The following is a 26,075-nucleotide window of genomic DNA, read 5'->3' as shown; positions in this document are numbered from 1 at the left end:
ACAGATACAGAACTCAGTACACTATCTCTCATTCTCCTTTTACTTTCTATCATCAGAGAAATTGAAATGAGTTTACATGATGGGGGGTGGGGCAGAAGGGAAAGTCAAAGGGAAAACTGATATATCATCTTTCACTGGTAACTTTCAATAGCAGAAATATTCTCTGAACTGAAAAAATAATGGTTTGGAGAGAGACAGAAGTCACTATAAAGATACTACTTCTTCACACACCACAGCTTCAAGTTAAAACATCAGATATATAAACACAAATAATTCCCAGGGCTATCATAAAAACCTCTATTTCTTTTGCCTCCATCATGAGAGCATTTCCAGGATGAAAGTCACAGTCTGTTTGGCTACTTATGTCTTTCTGGTAAAATAAATATCACTCAGACATATGCAGTTCCTAAAAAAACCATACCTGATGATGCTTCATCACTTTAGACAGCAAATCCCTGCTCTCATATTATATGAGTGGGGATATGGAGCTGGAGGTCAGGGTGACATTTAAAAGATGGAACACGGGAAAAATAAAGGAAAGCAGCTGAAGAAGCTTCACTTTTAAATCTTTTTCACCTTAAAACCAAACTGCATTTGAACAGTAATCTAGTAATCTGTAGTCATGTTTAGATCACCTCTTAGTGCTATCACATTTAGACTTCAAAGTAAATACTGAGTGCAAAACTTCCTGAAATGCTCTGTAGATTTCTCAGTGATTGAGAAAGGACCAAAGGATTACTGGAAAAATACAAAGTGGAATGAGAATTACATGGTAAAAGAAAAAGCTCCTAATATTCTCTTCCATTCTTGGAAAAAATTTTTTCTATTGAGAAACAAAATTTGTAAGCTGTTTTATTTTTTGAAACACATCACATATTAACCACAATGAGTCAAGTCAAATGTGTGGGACTGTTCAGAAATTTACTTTAAATATTATCAGCAGAATTATGCATGTGTTTTATTCCCTGAACACTTACTCTTTGCTATTTCATCAACTGTAAAAGCACAATAGCTTAATTATACCTTAGTAGACTTGACAGGGGACACTGAACCACAAACTGGTCTCAAGTAGTGTATTACTGTCCATTAAGGACAAGGTAATCTAACTAGTTACTATAAAAAACATTTTTTCAGCATTTTCTGTGAAGAAACGGTAATTCACATTCTGCAAATATGTGTGCATCTAAGTGTTTCAAGGGGTGCTACAGAATGTTCAAGTCAAAAATTATTTTTATGAGAAATATCTTAGTTATTTCATGTTTTCTTGTTTAAGTTGGGATAGAATAATTATCTTGGTACCAGACTGCCATCAGTAACATTAGCAGAAATTAATAAAAATATTTGCTTAAAAGCACACTTTATTTTTCATTCACTGAACTGTAAATATCAGATACTGATAAAGTTGCAGATGATTGTTTAGTTATTGTCAGAGACGTAACCCTAGCAATTAGCAATGTGTATAGTCAAAAAAAGAAGTCAAATATTAACATAATCTCCAATTGATGTAACTAAAGCATAAACAAACTTTACAAAATATGGAAAATACTTGCTTATCTTGGCAAAACATTTAACTAGACTCGCAAAGAGCCTTCAGTATAACAAACTATTAGATCTCATTATTAGAAGGAAGTGAGATTAACCATAACAGACAAAAAGGCTCCATGGCTAAACTGGTTTTCACATTTGTGGACACTACACATAACAGAAACCTAAATTTCACTTAACCTTGTAATGGTAACTGTGGGAACAACTTTGCATTATCACCACTTTTGCTAAATAAGAGATTTCTTGAAAACAAAGGATTGAGAAGTCTAGCAGAACTTACTATTAACTATACTGCTATTTTTTGATCTTAAGGGATAAAAATATACTAAGTGGAAAAAAAAAATCCACTGTATACAGATGGCTAATTTAAATAACCCTATCAGGTGTTCCTCAAACAGAAAAAGGAGAATTGTAACATATAAACGTAACTCTTTTCTCCATAGCTGCTGCTGTAAGGACACATTTCTATTTATATTTCTGAGAATGCTCAAGGATCTCAGAGAAAAATTTGTACTTTATAATCCTGCATAGTTCCCATTTCAGAATTTCATTAACTATTAAGAGAAAGAAGTTTCACTAGCAAGGTACAAAGTGATCAAGCCCATACATCCTTAACGAGCTGACTCTTTTTTTTAATATAACTTTTTTGTTCCTCCTCTACAAAAACTAGTATCTGCAACATACTTTCACTATTAATAAAACTTCTGTTGCTATAATTATTCAAACTTCTCCAAGTACTCTGTAAGGACTTACATTGGATACAGCCTCTCAGTAGTGTATCATTTAAAAATGCTTTTGTGGAAACACTAGCATTCTTTCACAAAGTTATTTAATTAACACAGGCTATAAACTTGACATTTCACTGAACTTTCCTGTTACACTTTTGAGGTTGGTAACAAAGAAGTTGATCAAGTTCCAAGTATTTGTCAGGCACGTAACAGCACTGTCAGTTCGGTGCAGCTTAACCATCCTACTTAAAACCACTAATTTTAAGGGACTTGTCATATACAAGATTCAAAACCAGTCTAACAGTATATGCTTCAGCACCAACTCCAATTCTTCCACAGATCTCCTTGCCTTCAAGCTATTCAGGCTGATTAAACAAAGACTATTTTCACTGAGTAACGGAATGAAGAGTTTTAACTTTCTCAGGCTGAAGATAGGATTGAAGAACTACTTCCAACTCTGAAGACAACCAAAACATTGTGGGTTTGATGTTCATCAGAAACCAGAATGTTCCATATAGCTGCCTTACAAATCCAGTAAGGCTGGATGTTACCACTACCATACTAAACATGATTTAACTTACGAAGAGGTTGATCAGTCACTTACCAATAGAAATATATAACATGACCAATTTTAAGGCAAAATATGAAAGGTTTAGTACCTATCTAGTCAGATAGGTACCACACAAAGCCTTGGAAATGCCTAGAATGTAGAATTGTTTCCCTTCAAACCCAGTAGTAAGCCAACTTAAGGAAGCTACAGGATAAACAACTGAAAAGATTTCAGCCGTCACATGAGTAGTCTGAGGGATGCGTAAGAATTATTTAATTTCTTTTTGTTCATCAGGTCTAATCACATAAACTACATAAGAGTTAACATGAAACTTTGATTTAATGATACAACATTGGGATAAAGGACATAAAGAGCTTAGCACATGCTGTAAGATCACACCTGAAGTCTGGCAAACATGACATGCACACTAACACATGCCCCATCTTGGACAGGTAAATACTGTTATTCATCACACCAATAAGTCCTGTACCACTGGCTAGAAAGGCAGGATTTTTGTTTTCTGGAAAGTGAGAGGAACCTGAAAGCAAGAGGTGATTTGGTACTTTGAAGTTTTTTGTGGTAATTCTATTACTTGGTCAGGGAACAAGAGAGAACATCTCAAGAGTTCACAACCAGTGCTGCTGAGAATTGCTTCTCAGCCAGTCATCTAGAAACATATACAGGTCTGCAGTTTCTCTGGATGCACTACACAAACCATGGTAAATGCTCTTAAAGCTCAAGTTCATAGTCTAACTATTAGGAATAATGTGATCTAACATAATATTTAACATATATTTTCCTTAGACTGCAACAATTGCAAGGTAACACTTTTTCAACTTTCCTTAAAAGCAAATGCAATTATGCTTAAAGATTTAATTACTGGCTGCAGGTAAAACACTGACTTGAATTTATCATCGCATTGTCAGTTGTACAAAACTTTTTACAAGAACATTTCAAACAGCTCCTTCACTTGATGATAATCACCCATTTTATGTAGTGCTATCACAAGACAGTCAAAGCCAACAGAAGATACTAAAAGAAAAATACTTTTACAAAACTTAGGGATAATAATAATAAAAAAAAAAAAAGGCTCACATAGTCCCATGTGGTTGAAATAAATACACACTATCTAGTAGCCCTTTCCTTAGTGTTCTTACACTTTTAGTCTCCATTTATGTAGCTTTTATAATGTCACTGCCCAAAGGTCAGATCTTTGGAATACGCACCACTATTGTAACTAAATTAAAAACTTATGTTGTCTGTTGCTCATTCACTTTTAAGAGTATGTCAACACTGCAGATTTAACTAAGTCACTAGGACCAAGAGTCTTGCAAAGATAAGGACTTCTAGCACTTTAATCCTGGGAAGTCAAGGATAAATTCATGGTTAACTAATCAATGACCTTCAATAATACCCTGCAAGGTAGTAAAGTAACATATATGCAGCATAAATTAAGGGAGGGATAAGGAAAGCTTCCTATAGGAACAATTTTGAGGAAGCATAAAGATAATTCACGAATACTGTCTTAAATGTAGCTTAAAAATAAGAATTTGTCTGTGAAATATATAAATTTCAAGTATCATTACCATTTTTTTTGAAAATTTTCCAAGTTAGAGTCAATTTTAGAAAATGCTCCAGAAAAGACATTCAAAAGGAAAATTTTGTACAAATAAGTGAATACAATATAATAAATTTTCCATCTCCAAGTGATTTTTTTTTTTTTTTTTTTTTTTGTCTTTGTGTTTGGAAGGGGAGTAATTTTTGTTTACCTTTTCACAGATAAATAAAAATTTCTCTATCATAGAAGTCAACTTAATTAGTATTTCTTTTTCATCTCTAAAATTAAAGTCATTAAGCATTCACCTTCTGGAGTGACCCTTTTTATTGATTACATATAGATAAATTGTACAAAAGTACCCATAGACTTCATATCCTCCATTTTCTAACTCTACAGCATCATGAGAATAAATCAATCTGCTATTCAATCTGACATTTAAGAAGCTGATATTCACATGTACAGATAGCATGATCATTCTTCCTGCAGTACCCATCTATTAAAAGCAGTCATGAACTTTAAAGAAAGCCCAGATAAGTTCATTTGCATTATTAAATGAAACAGCTTGTAAAGAATTATTTCTGTACAAGTTTTAGATGTTGCAATTCAAACAGAAGAACTGCCAACAACAGGTAATTTTCATGAGCAGATCTAAAAAAGTATAACCACCTATTCTAAAGACACAAAACCACTGGCCTTATATATGCCTGTCAATTTTTATTTTCCAAAATCTCCCTGTCTCCCTTCACAGAGCAGAAGGCTGTGTCACCAGTACCACAACCATATGGATCCAGTCCTTCCTCTAATACTTTGCTCAGGGGTAACAAAATCTTCTAGTGCAAGTTCATTCTATCTGACTCTTCTGCAACCAAGATAAATTTTATTTGAAGTAATACATTGGGGGAAAAAAAATGTTTTTCTTTGAAACAAGCACTTAATGAGTCTAGTGGTATGTCTTAATTCTTCGCACCTTCTTAGCCAAAACCCACAGTATTTTCAGGTGTCTTTGGGCAGCTATTCACTCATAAAATAAAACCACTGTTGAACATGCAAACTTGTATTTTAAGTTAGTACCTGTATACCAAATTTATACATGAATTATTTTAAAATACAAGATATAAAATGTTACCCTGTGAAGGAAGAAATCAGGCTACAGCAAGATTCTTAAATTACGTACTGTTAAGACTGGCAGCTAGAGAACAATACTGAGATCATGCTGACAAAGTTTTAGCAAATGGGAGACACACTGACCTCTTCTGGGCCACAGGAAACAGCAGCTGTATGGCAAAATTCTTCACAGAAACTAAATTTACTGTTTATTTTCATTATACCCAAATTTCAGTTCTGAGCGCTATGTCACACCATATGTTTATACCAGTAGAAAGTAGTAACCCTTGAAATAAATCAGAACACAAACCTTTCACCATTCCATATACAGCAAAATACTGTATCTTAAAGCTGTAAAATGCATTAAAGCTTGAATCTCTACTTTGATTTTTTTCAGCACCTTTAATTTTGTAATTCATGAACTTGATATACTGCTTTACATTCATGTGACACTGTCCTAAAAGTAGGCAACATACATATAAATTGCCTTTAAAACCAAGATACACGTTACAAAAAATGGTTTTACAAACTTGGTGAAAATGGTAAAAAATTAGCATATGGGTTTTGATCAGAAAAAAAAAGACCTTAGAATATAAAAAAGTACACTAGTTTTGAGTGATTCTACTTCTGCATTACATACCCTTCTTTAAAAAAATCTCATTTTTCACTCACACATTGGACTAATACTGAAGTTTGATCTTTACATCCATCCTCTTTTCATTCCACAAATCCAGAAAGTTTGCCTGCAATATGTTACTCTAATTTCTAGAAAGAATTACTATTAAAATTTGTTAGCAATTGCAAATTTGTTGGTTCAGCAAAATTCCTTTTCCTCTTGCGCAACCATGCAAATAGGAGAATGGAACAACTCCTTAAATTCAGTATAATTTAAGTTGACATCTATTATGGAACAGCAAAATTTTATTGTAGAAAGTATCAGAATTCTCCAGGAATGTCAGGGTACATCAGGAATTATCAAGCTACCAATTAAAGACAGACAAACCTTTTTAACAGATTGAAATGGAGTTTAGGGTATAATTTTAAGATCAGAAATGCCTCAAAGAGGAAGAGTCTTTCCCTTCCCTTAAACAATACTGCTGCAATTAATTACTCAGGAACTCACATACAGAGCTTATGTTCTCAATCTGATCAATTTTGTACAGAACACATCTCATGTTCTTTTCCAAAAGAGATCTTACCCTTCTAGCCAGAGCAATGACTCAAGTGGATCCTTTCAGCAATAGGAGAGCAGTGTGTATTACTTCTTCAGCCAAAATTTTATCCTGTCAATAGATATGCAATATATATGAAGCATCAACAGATAAAAGAATTTGATTCATATCGGGGTTTCAAAAAATTCTCTAAATATAGTCTATTCTTATACAAGCCTGCAAGACCAAAGGACCTCAGAGTTCAATGACGTATGCCTATAGACAAAGTAAGCAAAAGAAACATCTTTTACTGGTTTTACATGTTTTCCAAACAATCCAAGTTCTTTTGCTTGTTTTTCTTTCTATCTCTCGTCTGAGCCTTTTAGGAAGAAACTGCAAGTTTTCTCAACAAAGTTATATATACCATACACTAATAGTGTTTCAGTAATTGAAATATTATGTATTATTGCAATGGCCTGTTACTATCCTTACCAAAACAATTTGTCTATTCATAGTTTACATCCAAGCAGCACTAAGAAGGTAAGACACCATGTGAGCCCCATTCTTCAGACAATCCCTTTGGTCCACAGAAGACCAAAGATGTTCAATACAGTGTTGTTAACAAGAATCCATACACATTTTTTCTTATACTGAAGCACCCCCCAAGGTCAATTAAAGCACTGTTTTAAAGACTTAAATGTAACACATTCTAGAACAGTTCTATCTTGTATCCAAGAATATTAACTCCCCAAAACAACAGCATGCCTTCTTTCTAACCCTAATTTAGAATGCATATACTCTAAGTCACAAGGCTGATGACCTCCAATATATATCTCCTCATCATCTTATCCAGTAATAAAATACCACAGAAGAAAGTTTGCCAAAATAAAAATGGGAATATTTATTATCTTTTCTACTAAAGCAATGCAGATCTTTTGAGATTATACATTGGTCTTTGCAAATGTTTCTACAGCTAAATCCATACTTTTCGATTTTGTAAAAAAATTAGACACATACTTCATAGAAACAAAGACACAGGGTATGTCACTGAACAACTGGATAATATTGTAACTGTTAGTAGGGATGAGCAAAGAAAGCTCATGCTTATACTTAAAATTCTGGCATTTGTATCATTATATATTCAAGTGGGACAAAATGAATACATTTTCCTTGCACATTTTTAGGTCCACTTCCCAAGCTCTCAGAAGTCAGATAGACTGTTAAATACTGAATTTGACAAAGAGAACCTAAACATACTTAGCAGTACTACATGCACAAGATGCAGGGGAAGGAAGAAAATTAGACTCGTGCATACAGTACAAGACAAACTGTTACAATTGTCAAACGTGCGCTGGACAAAATTTAAAGTTTATGAAAAGTTTTATTTGTTGTCATGAAAATAGTTTCATAAGCACATAATAGTATGTATTTTGCAGTCATCTTCACTTGGCATCCTGAACTTTCTTGGCATTCTGTTTTTCCTTCGCCTAGAAAACAAAGGGAGATGATGTTAAGCTCTGGTAAGACAAAGACCTTTCTGGAGCTTGGAATGCCTACTTATTACTTTTTTGAACATTCAACAAAATATGCCGTAGAAAGAGACGTTTTAAATGTAAATTCAGGCTCTTCAGAAGTATCCTACTACTATTTTAACTTGGCCCGTATATAAAACCTCTTAAGAATACATATAGGTTCAAAATTATAATATAAAAGAAACTCTATGATTAGGTAGCTTCCATAGGAGAAAAGGAGAGGTGGAAAAAAAGCGTTATTTTAAAAACATAATTTACCCTTCATTTTTCATACTTCCATATTCATTTCATTTAACAGACAAATAACTCTTCCTAATGAAAACATTTTATGTCAGAAGAAAACACTAGATTTAGATATAGTGATTGTCATAAATTAAACTCTGAAGCAACAAAAGATCTTAAGTTTTTTAGGCCTTTTAAAAGAGCACAGTGGAAAAACCCCCTAAGTTTCTACCAAGATATTTGCGAACAGATTCTCATATAACTTGTACTAACTGACAGATGGTTCAAATTGACAGGGAACTAGCATTTTCTTCCTCATGAGTTTAGTGAAAAGACAGGCAAGAAGAGGTGACAAATCAGATGCAATATTAGCCATTTTTCTGACAAAACCCTTGTTAATTCTGAATTGGGTTGCTGGTTGTTACCACTTAATATTGAACAGAACTGGATCTAATTCAGTGGTTAGAATTAATTATTAACAGCCACCTGGGTGGAAATTTACTTGTAAAAGAAGCTTGCTGATATTATAAATAACTCCTATTAACATGAAAGTGGATTAGAACTTCACAAGTCACAAAAAGATTAAAAACTGAATCCAAAAGTTACTGTCTTATAAAGTACTGACTTGCAAACTTACTTTCCTAAGTAAATTCAGATAAAGAATGTACTCATTAAGTAATATTTAGCTCTCTTTTCGTTAAAATGAGATTTTTTTTCTCAGTGCAAATTCGAAATTAGGGACACTGTCCAAGTCACATGAGTAGATATGCAAACAAGCACTGATCTTACTACAATTCAAGTACTTCACTAACCATACAGTTTAATAACCTTGCCAAGGTTGACAGACAGACATTAAACAAACCTTAATAGTAAATCTATGTTAATAGCTAGACACCTTAAAAAGAGGAAAACAATGAGCCAGTAAATCAGTTTAAGAACAGAGAAAAGAAAAAAAATTTCAAGCTACCTAAATTACCAGAACCTCTGTGCAAAGTTTGCCACCTAGTGTTGACAACTAGATAAATCAACAAATCTGAGTATTCAGAGTCCAGGTTGGCAAAACAGAACAATCTTGTATGTACATGTCTGTGTATGTATACATTTAAATAATCTTCGGTTCAAAAAGGGATATCAAGATAGTATGGGGAACTCTATCACATACTAATTGGAGCTACACATCACAATTTTATTAGGACTTTTGATGTCCTGTTTAGAAAAACCAAAGTCATGTGTCTCCTAACCTCATCCCCTGTAATATGATCATTTACCTGATGTTAAATTGCCTCTTCCCTTATCACTATTAGAAAAATTTGTTTAGGCTATCAAACGAGAGATATGATTTGTCTTTGCATAACAGTGCAAAGGTGGTTGGTCCCACAATCTCCAATCTCCACTGGAATTGTGCCTGTTGAGAACCTCAAGGGACTATCAGGTAAACTAGCAATGTATCTGAATGTAGCAGTTTAAATAAACAAACCCACGCCATTTGTGCTTCCAAGATATATGACTGCTTTTTAATTTTCAGTAGGAGGTATGAAGAATTATAGTAATGTACTGTTTCTTAAAAGTCAGCTAGAAAATACTCACTTTTTCTACTAATGGTATTAACTGTTGGTGCTCTGCTAGAGTTTTTAATAATTCCATAATGAAAGGCAGGTAGTTATGTTTTCTTCTAATATTTTCAATCTAAAAATAAATTAAAACATTAACCGAATTATTATATGGCTAAACAGGGATTTTTCCCATCCCCATCGTTGTCAAGCCCCCACCCACCAAAGAGCTAGAAATCTTTTTTAAAAATTTCAGCCAGCTAAAAATAGTCAGAGCAATAAAATTCTGAGCACATGGTGAGAAAGTATAAGCAGTAAATTCGTCCAGCATGACGCACAAATTCTCCTCATGATCTTTTGTCATACTAGCTGAAAACCCCTCAATGATTAAGTTAAGCCACTGCTATAACACCAATATCTAAACCATTCACTTTCCCCCCCCCCCCTTTTTACAGTCTCTTGTGCAGTTGTGGCCTCAGTCTAGGCTGAAGACAAACATTTCTGTCATGCAAAAGCATAACTTTTTGTTATTCTAAACATTTTTGCTGCTTTTACAAGGATTCAATCCTTCAGAAAGGTAGACTGTTTTTTTCAGCTAAGAGGAATTACCTCCACAGACCCCAAGTAGATAACCTAACATAAAAAATGTGGACTTCTAAGCAGTTTTGATAATATTTCCACATACAATTAGGAACTTCAAGGTTTTTCATGCCCCAATTTAATTTGTTTGCTTACTCTGATGCTTCATAAAGCACATGCTTTAGTTTTGTTTGGTTGGGTATTTTTGTTTTGTTTTTTTTTTAATAGTTTCCTGAATTACATCTTCAAGTTGTGGAACAGAGTGTAGTGACACTGCTTTAGAGACAGGTAACAGTAACACTTTACAGCTTACTGCACATACACTATATTTGAAATTATCACCAGAGTTACTGAATTCTTGGTCTGAACCTTCCAGAAACTAGTGAAATAGCTTCCATCATTTTTAGCGAAAACACACAAAATCTAGTGGAAACATTTCTTTATCCTTTGATATATAGAACTTCTAATTTAAAACTTATTTTCATCTAGCCACTTCTTATACCTGCCCCCAAAACAGGTTAAGGGATTAAAAAAATAATAATTTGGTCACCCAGCTTTTTTTCCTGCATCAAAATATTCCTTTAAAAGTATTAGGGAATTATCAAAAAAATTGCAAGTGGTGATTCTCAAAGAAACTTGCCCATACCTCGTTTTCATTAGTACCACATGTCCTTTCAAAGAATGATATGCTTTCAGTGCACACACATAAAGTACTTATTTAGGAAAATGCAGAACCTGCCAAGTGTGTCTTCAATGCTTCCCACAGAGGAAAAGACAGCAGGTGAACCACAACAAAAGAACAATTCAAGTACCCTAGGAGAGTTTCTTGACTAAAAGCTATGCAAGTACCTATGTGTCACATTAGGAGACGTATGTGCAAACACAGAATGAATCTATACACAGAGTTCACAGAATCTCCCAATAGGCCTTCATTATCATCAACTGATGCATCAACATTCTTCATTACTGACAATGAGAGCTGGAAGAGCTTAAACAAATGCTCTGCAGAAAAAAAGTTATGACTAACATATCATAGTCCTTCTAGTAAAAACAAACAAAAAATCCTACTTAGTAAGAGGCCACTGTTCCAAATAGCAGCGTAATTAGCAACTCCAGCAAGAAAAGACTAATCAGTCTTCTGGGCCACATAGAGCCGCTTCTTTTTAAGAGTTCGAGAACTGACTGTGCTTAAAAAATATTTTCAAGTGAGAAAGATAAAAAGAAGTGGCAAAAGAGAGGGAGCTACAGAGACCACTACACAAACTGACTTGTAAGCCTTATGCTGAAAAGAAGCAAACTGGTAATTAACCTGTAAATTTAGGAATGCAACATGAATTTACATAACACAGCAAGACAGTGTCAGTACCCATCCATTTTCTCCAGATTAATTGCAACAAGTCTTCCATAGATTATAAACAATGTTTTTCTTGCAAATTTTCCAATAGTTTAATCAGAAAACTACATACCTTGTATCTTTTTAATTTTTGGTTTTCTTCTTCAATTAACATCTGGTATTTTGCAACTTCTGATTGTATAGAACTTAACATATTACTTTGATCTGTATCCATAGGCTCCTCCTTCCACAAAACAGAAAAAGTTAAATGGATGATGTTACTGCTTTTTTAAAAATTAAAATGAGTCTGAATGAATCACTGAAAGATTCAGTTTTGCTTACAGTTATAGGAACACTCAGGGAATTTACGCAGTTAATTATAAACAGATTAGCTCAGGTATTAGGAAAGGAATAATTCTACTCCCACAGCAAATTAGTCAAGAAAGAGAGCCACAATGACACGGTCATCCTGTACCAAGTACTCGAAGTAGCTCACTCAGAACTACACAGAGCTGCATCAGTACATTCAAACAGCACTACACTGTGCTGCACAGATATGTAGTAATCTTCTGCTTTTCTTCAGTAATACTCCATTTGGAGAAGAAAAGAAGGGGGTGAATAAGAAAGCAAAGACACAGAACTATTATCAGAGAACTACTCCAATAACTTAAACACCATGGCCTACCTCTGCAAGTTGCTGCTGTAATTCTGCAATCCTCTGCTCGTATATCATCTTTCTGTCAGATACAATAGCCATCAAGTTAAACCTTATCTCACCTTCGCTGTATCTAAATGAGGAAAAAACAAAAAACAACAACAAAATCGCACAAGAAACCCCACTTTCAAAATTAATCATTAACCTAACTCAAAAACCTCCTCCAGGATTTCATTATAAGGCAATGCACTTTGTGGAAAAAAAAAAAAAATCGTAGATCCATCTAGATTAAGTTGTGCTACAGATCCAATATTGCCACAAAATAACATCAGACCTCAGATGAACACTATCCAATATGCAACTCCTAATAACCTCCTCTCCCAAGACTTTACTATTCCCATCTGTGGTCACAAAAAATAAATATTGAAACTGCCCAAAAAATTAAACAAAACATGATTTAGTTGACTTGCACAAGACTGCTGCACACAATAGCTTTTACTTTCTCATTACTGTTACTTATTAGAAAATGTTCTTCATACAATGTGAAAAGTACATTCAACAATTAACCTAGCTGGCCTTTCACAGATTAAATTCTCCAGATGTGATTTGATAGTAATGTTTTTCTTGTTAAAAAAAAAAAAAAATGGCATAAAATCAACATTTGGGGCTACAGTCTGGGGTCAGAATGGAGAAGTAAGAAAACCTCTATAGTATGTCTTTCTTGCTTAGATTTCTAAAACAAGCCACACACCTAAGGAAAACTTGTTCTCTATAAATACCATCTGTATGAATATAACTATTGTCTAGTATTTTTAATTACAAGTGCACACACAAACTTCATACATGGTAATAGCACTCTTAGGTTTTCACTCGCAAAGACTGACAGATGTAACAGAGTTAATAATCTTGCTCTTCCTTTTTCAGAGTACTAGTAGGTTCTCCACTACACAGATACCTACTTTGATTGATCATACAGGAACACAGCGTATTTGAGACTTATCTATCATCACATTTGGCTCATGTTGGGCAATAGGCTCTGAAGTCACACAGTGATATGCACATAAAAATTATGCATAAGCGTCATTCCTTAGAAATTCAGTTGAAAGCCTTTAATTGAAGGAAATTAAAAATAAGGAACTTTTAAACATATATAAAGTATTATATTTTAAAAGTATCATAACCATTTACTTTTGTATACGTTTCTCTATGACAGGCCGTACAGCACTTATCCAATCATCTTGATTGCATGCACCTAGAAAAAATAAAATTAAAAAAATGAATCTTTGCAAAATTTATTGCTAAATCCTGACTTTAATTCAGGCTTATGCAGCAACTTCAGAGTATGTTACAAGGTCTCCCTCGACAACTGCAGTCTCAAATTACGCATGTGATTTTTTTTTTTTTTAAGAGGGTAGAAGACATTTAAAAATAATATTTAGATAATGTACTGGCCAAAGCAATGTAGCAAAACTAAATTTTAAGTGCATAAGCATATCATGTTTATTTTGTTGATAACAAGAAAAAACGGGGGGAGGAAGTATTCTGTAAAATTTTTATGACAAATCAGCTGGCATGACAACATAAAAGTAAACAGCAAAAGAAAAGTATGTATAGGTACAGCTGTTCCATTTAGACAAAATGATAAATAAAATGTAAATGCAATACAATGTTAAAAAGTCAGACACAGAAAAAATATAGAAGGATATATGATACCATCATTTTAAGATAAGTGAGAAAATAACTAAGTTGGGTTTGTAAATTAATAATGCCACTTTAACAATTTCAAGACCTTAAAGCAATGAATGATCTTGTGAACATAAATGTTATGTTACTGGTAGGTCTGCACTGTATAGCCTCTCTAGCCAGACTAGAGAGGAGATTTAGCAGCAAGCCATTATTCAGCCTAAAAATAAATACAACTGTGAAGAAAATTGTGAAAACACTCTGGAAATGGAACATACTGAGACTGTATCAAACTCAAAAGAAAGATGCATGATAGGCACTGTAGAGCTTTTAAATACACAAGATGGCACACACACCACAACTTAAGAAAGATTACAAGACACAAAACAGGAACAAGTCTTACAGAGAGTAAAACTGTGCTAGAATTAGCTATTCTTTTTTAAACCACTGGGAAAATATTTGCTCTCTAAGAAGAAAGAGGGCATTGTGTAAACACCAGCCACATCATGTATAAAAATGTATGGAGTCAGCTGTATACATGCTCCCAGAGAAGAAACAAACGATAAAATAAATGGATATTTATAACCAACCTGCATAACAAAAAAAGCTTTGAAAGAATGACATAAGAATTGTCTTAGGTGACAATACCACAAAAAAAGAAGACATGAGGAAGAAACATTAGCAAAGGGAATTGCATGTTATCAGTAAGGAAAGCCATAAACATTACATAGTTTTACCAGGTTTTGTCAGAGACAGCTCAGACAGTAACATATTTCCTCAAGTAAGGAAAGTAAATATCCACAAGTGGGTTATGTAAACTTCTCCCTTGCAACAAAACTATTAAGGTATTAGAAGCCCACTGGTTTGCATGGCTTGTTCATTTGATTACTGAATGACAGGAGAGATAATCAGCAACATGAAAGAAGCAGGAAGAAAACTGCATTTTCAGAACAACAATAAACAATATATATGACAGAAAAGAAGTACGAGCCTGAATAAAGAAAACTTTAAATATATGCTTTATTTTAACAAATAACTGGTTTGATCCTGTGACATACAAAAAATTTGTTGCAATAAGCTATGGATAAAGTAAAGGATGTTCAGAAAAAATATAAACTATTACCTAAATCAATTGGTCCTTCCCTTAAGCCATCTAGTTCATATAGCCGTCCATTAACAGGAACGTAGCTTACAAAGTGAAATGCATCTTCTTCTTTGGCTGAAGACTTTGCATCAAATTCAAACATCTGTTGTCTACAAAGAAAATTAAAATGAATAATAATCTTAGATTAAAAAGAATTAGCTCAAATTTTGCCTAGATTTAAAACATGTGTTACCTGGCAAAACTGTTGTGAACTTGCCGAATGACTTCTGAGTTGCTTAGTGCCAAACCTTTCATCTGCAAGTAAGTAACAAAATTAAATTGTAAGAGAACAGAGATATAACACTATAATACTTAAAATAAAGAAAAGAGTAGGCACTTACCGCAGCATCAAAACTTTGTGAAAATTCTTTAAATTCTGACAAAGTCTCTCCTAGATGGATATCTTGATGAGCACAATTTAATAGCACACTTACTATGGCTTGAGTAGCACAAGCATTATTAATTACCTAGGAAAAAAGTGTTGAGAATTTGTTCAGTACTGGTGATAAAAATTTAATTTAAGATGGGCAACATTTTTCATTACAAACACACACTTTCTATGCTGATTCACCTTAGAGCTTCCCTAAAACAAGCAGCAAATCTAGTCTGAGTAGCCACAGAAAAACCTTTCTGGTATAGGAGATGAACACTGGATGGATGTCATACACAATTCTTTGATAAAACCAGAGATCTCACACCTCTGCTTAGAAACTCTGTCGTTCTACTGCCTCACCACCTCCCTAAATTGATTAATAAAGGACATAAAAGAAATACAGGAACCTCCTGACCTCAGTGTAAAAACAGAAAAGTACTATTCAAAGCAAGCTGCCCAAATTACATTATTATATCTATGGTTTCAAAAAAACCTCAACTCTCCCAAAGAGAATGTCCTTGCAACAATCAGAATTTCTACCAGGAGTAGGAGCTCAAAACCACATTAGTAAGGACACTAAAGCACACTGTGGAACCTAGAGTTTTTATAAAAAGGTTGCACTGGACAAAGAATTTCAAATATCCTAGGGAGAAACTAACAGAATTTAGAGCTGTTTCAAGATGTAAATATTTTTCAAAAGATGGTTTGTTGAATAATAAGTCATAGGAAATCTTAGATTTTTCACTTGTTTCTTAATTTACATTATACCTATCCTTCTCAACCTAACATTTTAGTAGTTTGTGTGCCACTGTTCCTTACACAAGTATTTAATATTCCACTTTTATAAAATATAAACAAATACCTTAATCTTACAGCCATGTCTTTAATGTTGCTTAGTAATACCCAAACTAAAATATCGTATTTAAAGAGAGACTACAATGATTATTAAATATAATCTGAGACTTAATTAAAAGCACAGTAATCAAATGGTATAAGGCCATAATACAAGAAAGACTTCGTATTAGCAGGTTTTTTTTCCTCAGTGAGCTATAGAAAAAATAATCTAGCTTCAGACTATGAGACTATTTTGCAATTGCAAATGCTACTTAAACCTTTGGACTGGGAGAGAGGCTGTTGATTTTGTATTAAAAAAATGAAAATTAATTCAGGGCTGTGAATGCGAAACCACTTCCAACAAGAAAAGAGAAAGAAAAAGAAAAAAAGAAAAAAGAAGCAACCTGTTTTATGATCAAAGCTAGTCCCTAACAAAGGAAAACTAACTATGTTAATACTATAAACCACATGATATATTCACTTTCTAGACTTCAGGGTGTTCTCAGTTCAGATTATGTCTGTATAGTGCAGATGATAAAGAAATAATAAAGCACCTCTTATTTTAACCAAATACAATCTAGTTGACTTAAATGGTAACTAAGGGAGTCAGCTACAGAAGAACAGATTATGGCAACTGGAACTCAAACAAACTCCTGGCACACAAACTAAAAGCTAGACTTCATGCATTTACAAAATAAAGGACACAGAAGGAAAATCCATCAAGGGCAGTGAAATAATGAACAGCAGCGGAAAAATTAGAAACCACAGACTACTAGAATGACATAATTTGATAGAATATCACAACATAGAAAAAGGAACAAAGAATTAAAGATTCTCTGAGATACGACTAGAGAATGGTATCAGAGACAGTTGTAAAAGCAGTACTAGGATGAAAGCAGGAAGATCCTAAGTGGATTAGAGTGGGCTAACCTGAAGCAGTGGTTACAAACATTGCAATTAAGCTGATAGGGAAAAGACAAAAAAGGAAGAGAGACCTGTGGTGAAGAACTATTAGAACAGTGCTATTCTAATGAAGGGAAGGTCACTACAACAAACTGCACTTATTAAATGATAATTAATACAGGACATTATAGGGATAGACAGCACTAAGTGGTAACTACTTTTACTGAAAAATCAAGATGGAACAATCAGTTGCTCTGACAGACTGCTAACTCAATAATGGCTTCAAAAAAAGGGAAGGGAAATTAAGCGAAACTTTGTGCCTAGAAGCAAGGTCAACATAGAAACTGTGTTGGACCAGCTGGATACAGGAGCTTTAAACAACAGCAGAAGTAGGAGGAAAAATTAAACTCAGCAGAGAATTTGTGGTCTCATCAAATATTTGCCTTTCAGCATAAACATATTTTTGCATTCCAACTACAGTATGAATCTGTTTAAGTATATAAGGACCAAGCTAAACAATCTTGTCTTACTACTCAAAACCAATATGCAACAGATGCAGATCTTAGACCAGTGGCCCCCAACTACTGAAATGGAAAAACCCTTCAGAAAGCGAGAGGCAGAAGGTAAGGAAAAGTCCTGTAGAAGAGGAAAAGAAGCAAGCACAGGTGACAGGCATAAAACGATAGTGTATTCCTGGATCTAGATGGAATGAGAGAGCTACCAAGATGGAAGAAGGGGGTACCTAGCTAGTGGTAGTTAGTTCATGGGCAGGGTGAAGAGCTGAGTGAGGAGGTGATTGCAGTACCAAATGTAGATGAGTGCAAGGTTTTTTCAGATGGATACAGCATCCTATCAATGCACACAGCCAGTCCAGCACTGCTATACACATAAGCTAGTGAGTCCTTCAAGAGTAAAATTCCCCTAATTTCCCATCTGCCCTAATTTCCAACATAACTCTTACTTAAGGTGTCTCAGTGTTGACAGAAAACATTTGCTGCATTTAGACAGCATGACAACATATGCAGGTTGTCCCAGAAAGATTTTTGGGTTTACTTGATGAAACTTAAAAGGATTTTCTGTATTTGTCCAGAAATCCCAACATTTGCCTGTATATTTCTGTCCAGGAAGTCCTGATGAGATATTTGATTTATCAATATTCAGGACTCCAACTTAAAGCAGATACCTGTATTTGAGAGATTTTGCTAGCAAAGCTACAAGATGTATTTAATAATATTTGAAATAATAATAATATATAGACAGATATATATGCACATTAGTGAGATAATCTCAAAAAAAACCCTGAGAAGACTGTCATCTCACCAAATGAAGCACAGCTTAAAGCAAACCAAGGAGCCACTTGAATAGACTACTCTGGCACACTTCAATTAAGATGTGTAACTTTATAAGCATGCACCTTTCCCTAAGGATCCAAATTGAGTTTCTGGATCAACTTAAGTCTGAAGCCCTTTAAGTTCTTGATGTGCATCCTCTATTTGATGGATTATATATTTTGTATTTCAAAAAGTCATGGACAATCCTGTCCTGCAATTGGTAGTATAACCAGCAAATCTCTGGGGTTCACTTACTAAGTATCCAAATGTTACAATTGGCTTTATGAAGCTCAGCATGAAAAATTCAGCACTGGGACAAAGTTCCAAAACTCATTTTTGTTTAAAAACCCTATTGATTTACTTTTATTCCTTTGGAAAAAAAGCTAGAATCTTCCTACAGTTATAATCAATTACTGAAAATCTTTCTGACTTTGATTAGATGTGTTGCAAGTTTATTTTATTTCTTGTAACTTATCTGTTTTCCCAACTTAAGCTTTAACATGGATATCTGATCCACCTATATGTTACCAAACCTGAAAATGTCAAAAATTTTGAGTTTGAAGTCAACTGAAGTATTGGAAATGTTAAAAAAATACATATGATATGCTTGCATTAGTTTCACAAAGGTAACTAAAGACCAATGATTTGTAATTAATAGTATCATTTAGAAGATTCTCCCTTCGAAAGGTAATTATTTCCAATTAAGTTATGTTTTATCATTACAGTTGCAATGTTCTATCATCACAATGCGGCATAAATACATTGCACAAAACAAAGGCATGATATCAATACTTCAGTAACAAAACCTTAAGAGTTTATTACACTAAAAAAATTTTCATACATAAGACTGTAACAATGGCATTCTTTTTTGTCAAGAGACACTTCCACTTCTGCTGTGATCAGCACAGAACACAGCTATTCAAAACAGTGCTGAAGATAGCTGAATACATCAAGTGGTACAATCATGTAGCCACTGTCTGTAAAAACAGCATTAAGGGCCTACTTAAGCAACACAGAAATCAGGAAATTCAGAGTTAAGGCTGAAATTGTATCCTTAACTCACCTCATTGTGCCTAGGTATCCTAGCTCAAAGGGTATGTAAGATCATCCAGAGTTCTGTGGCCTCAAATAGAGGACCAAATCATACCTAGGCATAACAGGGAGGCCAAATTTAACATGAGCGCACATAAAAGTGACCATTAAAAAAGAATCCTTTAATATGCATGCATATTAGACAGACTTTAAAATTCAACCCCCCCAACATACTTGTGACTTGACTTTGAACAAGATCTAGTCGGCATTTGGAATTCAACTACAACATCACTATGAAAGTGGGTATGAGTAAAATGGAAGCATGCACAAGCTTCTTATCAAACTTCTGTTTCCTAATGTAATTTTAAAGATGTTTTGCTAGACAGTTTGACAGCTGTAGCCGTTTGCATCTAACTAAGTTCCCCTCCACAATGAAACAATTTTTAAGATGAAACATTTAATTAGAATTGAACAGAAACGAAGCTGTGCTGTGATAGCATTATTTCTTTCCCATACTAAGTTGTTACATACTAAGTTACTTTGTCTTGCTCATACAGGATTCCGAATGATACTTTAAAATTTCTCTGCAGCAGAACAGATTGTACCAGATCTCTTAAGATGGTAATGTCTAAAAGAAGAAAATGTATTGGAAAGACAGCCAAAGACTTCTTGAGATTTTTAGGGCTCCTGTGTCATGTCAATTTTGAAAGTACAGAGCAACAGACCAATAATCTTAAATGTCATAAAAATATTGCTAACCCAGGAAACAAATCGATTTGTTCTGGGGTTCCAGCCTACAAATGAACATGTGGTTATTTTACTCATCCCTTTAGTCTTGAAAGGTAACAAAACCCCATCCTCAAAGCCACCATAAAATTGACTTAAAACATGCATAGAGAAAATAAGAAAAGGCACATGAGCCCAGCTGCTTGATAGCTGGGAAGAACCGCTATTTTACAACAGTAATATTCAGTATTAATGCTTGGCTTCCCTTGTGCTCCAGGGTGACTCAGAAGGATTCAGACTCCAGTTTCAAGAAGTGTAATAACCTCAGCACTGTAACAGTGAAACTCCTGTTCTCTCTCACTTACCTTTTACCAGCTTTAGCCTGTACAGGCTCACTGAACAAACACATCTCATGATGTGGCAGGAGACCAGCCCAGAAAATAGGCACAGAGAATCTACAGAAAACTGCTGGCCCATAAGCTGCACTGGCTCTTGGAAGTTCAACAAGCAGCCAAGCCATTCCAAGAGAGGAACAGAACCATGAAGTTGAGAAGAGACAGGCTGGGAGGACCAAGACATCCTGCTCTCATCACCAGCGAATCATCACATCAGTCATTCGCTTGAGAAAATGCTATCAGTCCTCAAAACATAGTTTGTCAAGTCAGATCTCTAACTAAGGTTAACCTCCACCAGTGTGAAATTCACTGGAGCTAAAGGGGCATTACAAATCCCCCCGAAATAGCACAACCAGTTTCTTTCATTTATCTGTTGACTTTTAATTTCAATTTCTTTGTGAATATTTCACTAGTTGTCCAGGGTCAATACCTGTCCAGGCAAAACAGAACTGACATGAAAGACAAGCATATATGTGTCTTGTAGACACGTTTTGATTTTGCTAAGCCACTGCACTTGACTAACAAATATTAAAACACGAAAAAGATATAATTTTAAACTCTTCACAAGTTACTTTTGAAACATATATCCCAAGCCATCAAGTGGCATAACCAGGTAGTACTATTTTAAAATAGCAAACATGTCTAGAAATTGCTTTCCATGCTGAAATGAATTAATTCTTAGAGTGACTCCAGCACACCCTCCTTAAAGGCAGCAGGTGAAGGAGGAGGAAGATCAGAAAGTTCCTACATCTCCACAAAGAGGTTTCAGGCTTAAGAAAACAATGAAATATGAATACTTCAAAGCAAGCTACAAAATAAAGACTTTTCATTGTTACCCTTTAATGTTATGGTTTTGTTCGCAAGTCTAACATCCAAATTTTCTGGTGTATGTTCTGCAATCCTAACCTAAAGCTCAACAAAGCTCCTCTTAACTACTTCTTTTAAACACAATGTCATGCTTCAAAAAGGGAAGTGGAGAGTAGAGAAGAAAAAAGGTCCAAAGTGGAGCAAGCAGACAAATGCTTTGAAACTTTTCAGCACCCACAAGAACAGCAATTCTGGGAGAACCTCATCTACTCAAAGGAAACAAGAAAGATGAAACCCCTTCAATGAGGATAAATCTGCCTTCATCTTAAAAAGATCTTAAGAGTAATTTACTCCCACCATGTAACTACCATTTGATAGTATATCAAGGATTTTCACTGAGGTTCTTTCATCAAGATTATTCTGTAGCCACAGCCTAGTGATCACTAACTATGTTTGATTAGGTAGAAATCACAAACTAAACCAGTGTCTATCTACCTATAAAGACACTTGGCAAACTACTGCTGATCATTGTATCATAAGAATGGTGGACACTGCTTATTGGGACTCAAGGGCTGCAGCAAGGGAAGAATGAATAAAAGTATTAAAAAAGACCAAGGAATAAAGTAATCCACAACAGCATGATACAGTGGGGTGATTATAAAAGACACAAATTAAAGGTAATTATCTGCACAACAGAAGCACATGTACAGAGAGGCCAGGAGATCTAGACACACCTAACGTTTCCATTGGTTTCCATATTTCTGTACTTTTTGCTCGAAGTGTGTGGAGACTTTTATATACAAAACACTTCTGTGTCTGTGGAAAAGAACCCATGAAAACAGCAAAAAAACCCCAAACCAACAACCAGTCTGTTAGTCTTCATAAAAAGCCTAATAATCTGCCCTTTGATATGAATGCTTTGTAATTAACACATGCAGAGTTACACTGTTACATTTATCACTGTTTGAGAAGCAGGTCTTGAAAAAGAGCTAAAAACATTTATTAAATACTCCTGCTTTCATTCTGGTTACTTTCTCTTGCTTTTCTTGCTTGCAAACAACATGCCCCAGAGCCTGTCAAAGCTAACACAAAATTTCAGTACGATGTAGTATTTAATAGAGCACAATGGATTACATTAGCAAAACCAATTTTTTCTGTAATTTCTAATTTAAAATCTCCTCTCTGATTTAAATACTTAAAACTTCCATGCCAAAATGGTCTGCAAGCTCCTGAAGGAAAATATTATCCTAGAGTTATACTGTCCTGGCTGCACAGTATTTGAGAAACACAAGAAATAAAAACTGGACCAAAATAAACATTTCTTCCTAGAATTTGTTGAAAGTGGTTTCAAAAAGATAATTTTCTCATTCCGCTGAGACCATTTACCAAATAATTCTTTATTACACAGAAGAGTTCCTTAGTTTTATAGAAGAGGGCTGACAAATAAATAAGAGCTTTACTCTTCCATACCTGATAGTATTTTTGTCTGACTTCACAGCTCAATCTGATTTGCTATGTTAATCATCTCTTAACACACAGTTCCTACTCTCATATAAACTGTTAAAAGTTATTTCACCTTGTAAAACGTTAATTTTAGTGTACAAAAACATAGTTTATTTTCCAGTATTAGACATTTTTATCTAAGGAAAATACTGAACTTGCTGTACCTGTTTAGCAAAAAATATTGTATCCAGTCTGGAATCCTGAACAACAGAACCTGCTGGTTCCTCCCCAGGCTGCCACTTGAAGAGGAAAATCAGCCCATGTACTGGCCTAAAAAATAAAATTGATAGGGAAAAAAAAAAAAAAAATCACCCGTACTGATGAAGAATATCAAAGCCAGAAATCTCTACTACAATATAGCTGCATGCTGGTACAGTAATTCTGTTAATTCTTTCTTTCTAAACATAGGGAACTTTCACTGAGATTTTCAGATGTGGCTTTTTATTTAGGCAGAACATACTTAAGCCTTCCTTCCGTATATGCTAAACAATCCCAATTTGAATTAGCATGCAGTCAGTAATTTTTGTAAATCAGGATCAGTTTTCCTGGTTCCTGTAACTATGACAGTTGCACAACACTCGTGACTTTGTTAGTGATAAAAAGATATCAGAACATTTATTAATCATATACAAGAGCTGAAACTAAAGTTTTGGTAATCCTTTTAGGCGTAGATGAAAAGAGACACTCTTGTGAAACTTCATGCTTTGAGTTATCCCTCTGATAAAAGAAATCCAGTTTTCTTTTCTAATAAAACTGTGTCTAGTTTTTTCAGAGTGCATGTCTCGCATAGTAAACAGCCTTTACTGCATGTTGTACTGTATTTAGTATGCCCATAAACCAAAAAAGCAAAAGCTTGCTCATCATATCAACCTGAATTTAAGGTCATCACCACAAAGATGCCACAGTCGTCTTACCTACAAAAGGTGAACATACTACTGTACTGCTTAAGAAACTTTTCCTAAGCTCTCACCAGAAGTCTGAGATGTCTTTTTAAACAGTGGATCCACTGGGGGAATTTAAAAAATGCTGCGTGTTATTATATTCTTTAACAGTGTTTAAGTTAAAACACTACACATGTGTGGGACTGAAAAAAAGCAAGCTGGCCATCACTCAAGTCTAGAAAGATACACATCTGACAGTACAAACAAGCAAAGCTGTTACTTTAAGAACAAACCAGATAACGTTCTGATGAAGTGTAATGGGAAGCACACAATGCAGGCAAATAAACCATTTCTCAAGTAACATTTCTGCCATTTAGGTGTCACTTGCCAAATATCTTCAGTCAGACAAAAACTCTAAAACTACATTTTCTGTACTAGTTGCTACATCTTCTGAAAGATTATTTATACAAGCATAGGATACCCACACAGGAATAGAGTATGGTCTGGGTTAGATGACATTTTCCTCTTAAAATCTTGTATGTGAACATGGATAACCCTTAAGACATCATGAACAAAATGATGAAAGAATTAATATTGCCTAATGAGGGCTGAACTGTTCCATATGATATCAGTCACTGTCAGTTATAACAAGACTATTTGCCTTCACATAGTGATTCTGCAGGAAAAACAAGTTACAAAAGTATGTAAGTACAGTGAATTAATTTAAGGCAACAGATGCAATATATTATGTGAGGAAAAAGGGAGGTAAAACAAGGAACAGAAGTTTGTCAAAGGATATATATAATACAAGCCAGTAAGAAAACCATTAGAAATCTATTTTCACATTCCAGCTATTAGCATCTCTTTCCAAAATCAGAAAAGCTAATTAAATACCAAGGCATTAATAAAAAGTAATTTAATTGCCAGATATTGTCAAAATCCTAATGAATTTCTGAAGAAAAAAGGAAAACAAACCCCAAAGAAATGTCATCAAAAACCCACCTGAGTTCAGCAGGCATTCTTTCAGCAGTTCAGACAAATGTAAATAAAAATCATGCAGATTAGAAAAGTGCCTTACTTCAATTTTTCAAAGTTCTCTGGTTCCAAACTCCATATTTCTTCCACTTGTGCTCCTCTACAACCTGAAACAAGAGATACAGGTTTCTTCACCTACCCCATTTGAAAGGGACACAGACACGTGAAAGAACTATAGTAACAATTACAACTTGTATGTCCAAGTTACAGAAAAGTAGATTGACAGGCTTTAAAACACGTTCATTAAAAAAACCCCAACAACAAACAAACAAGAGATCAAGAGAAATTATTTCAGGAGTTTCTCCTGTGTATGGTGATGTCTTTAAAAGACAGGTACATTTAAAAAATAAGCAGACAAGATTAACATATCTCTAGTCACCTCATGTCCCCTGCTCAACTGAAAATAATAATGTTTTTAAAGACACTGTCAGGTAGACTAAAGCAGAACTTAAAACACCTATCTCCAGAGAAAGACCCACGGTAATGGACTGGAAATACTGAAAGCAATATGCTCAAGCAAGACATTTGCCCAAGGTGGAACCCAAAAAGTTCAAATACTTAGTATGTGGAAGATTAATCTATTAGTTAAACAAAAACGCGAAAGGAGAAGCAAGACTGGACTTCATCTGTGAGGAAAAGACGGGACAGAAATTATAAATCAATATAACCTAGCATAAAATAATTTTGCTTCTTTAGCGAAAACCCCGGGTAGACTTATCTGTTGTTACAACCCCATAGTCACAGTATTGCCAAAAACATTAAATACAATTCAACAGAAAACTTAATAGCCTGAAAGCCAAAGCAGCCCCTCGGCTGGGCCCCAGGCCCTTCCCATAACACCGCCCCCCGGCTCCCCGGCTCCGTGCCCCGGGCAGACCGCGCACGGCCCAAACGCACCGCAGGCCCCTGCGAACGGGCCCT

General features: G+C 34.7%; 1 protein-coding gene across 1 annotated transcript; it reads right to left on the bottom strand.

The window, feature by feature from the left end:
* Nucleotides 1-7,512: 7,512 nt before the first annotated feature.
* Nucleotides 7,513-25,298, bottom strand: UCHL5 (ubiquitin C-terminal hydrolase L5). The gene is given in 10 exon segments (XM_026854245.1): nucleotides 7,513-8,123; nucleotides 9,978-10,076; nucleotides 11,986-12,096; nucleotides 12,538-12,640; nucleotides 13,696-13,759; nucleotides 15,314-15,444; nucleotides 15,528-15,589; nucleotides 15,676-15,801; nucleotides 23,403-23,508; nucleotides 25,198-25,298. Coding segments are annotated over 10 exon segments (948 nt in total). The 3' UTR covers nucleotides 7,513-8,078.
* Between the last annotated feature and the right edge of the window lie 777 nt (nucleotides 25,299-26,075).

Source organism: Athene cunicularia (genome assembly GCF_003259725.1).
Source record: "Athene cunicularia isolate RWA chromosome 8 unlocalized genomic scaffold, athCun1 chr8_part1, whole genome shotgun sequence".
NCBI lineage: Eukaryota > Metazoa > Chordata > Aves > Strigiformes > Strigidae > Athene > Athene cunicularia.
Note: the sequence above shows the minus strand (reverse complement) of the source record. Positions and strands in the feature narration are given on the sequence as shown.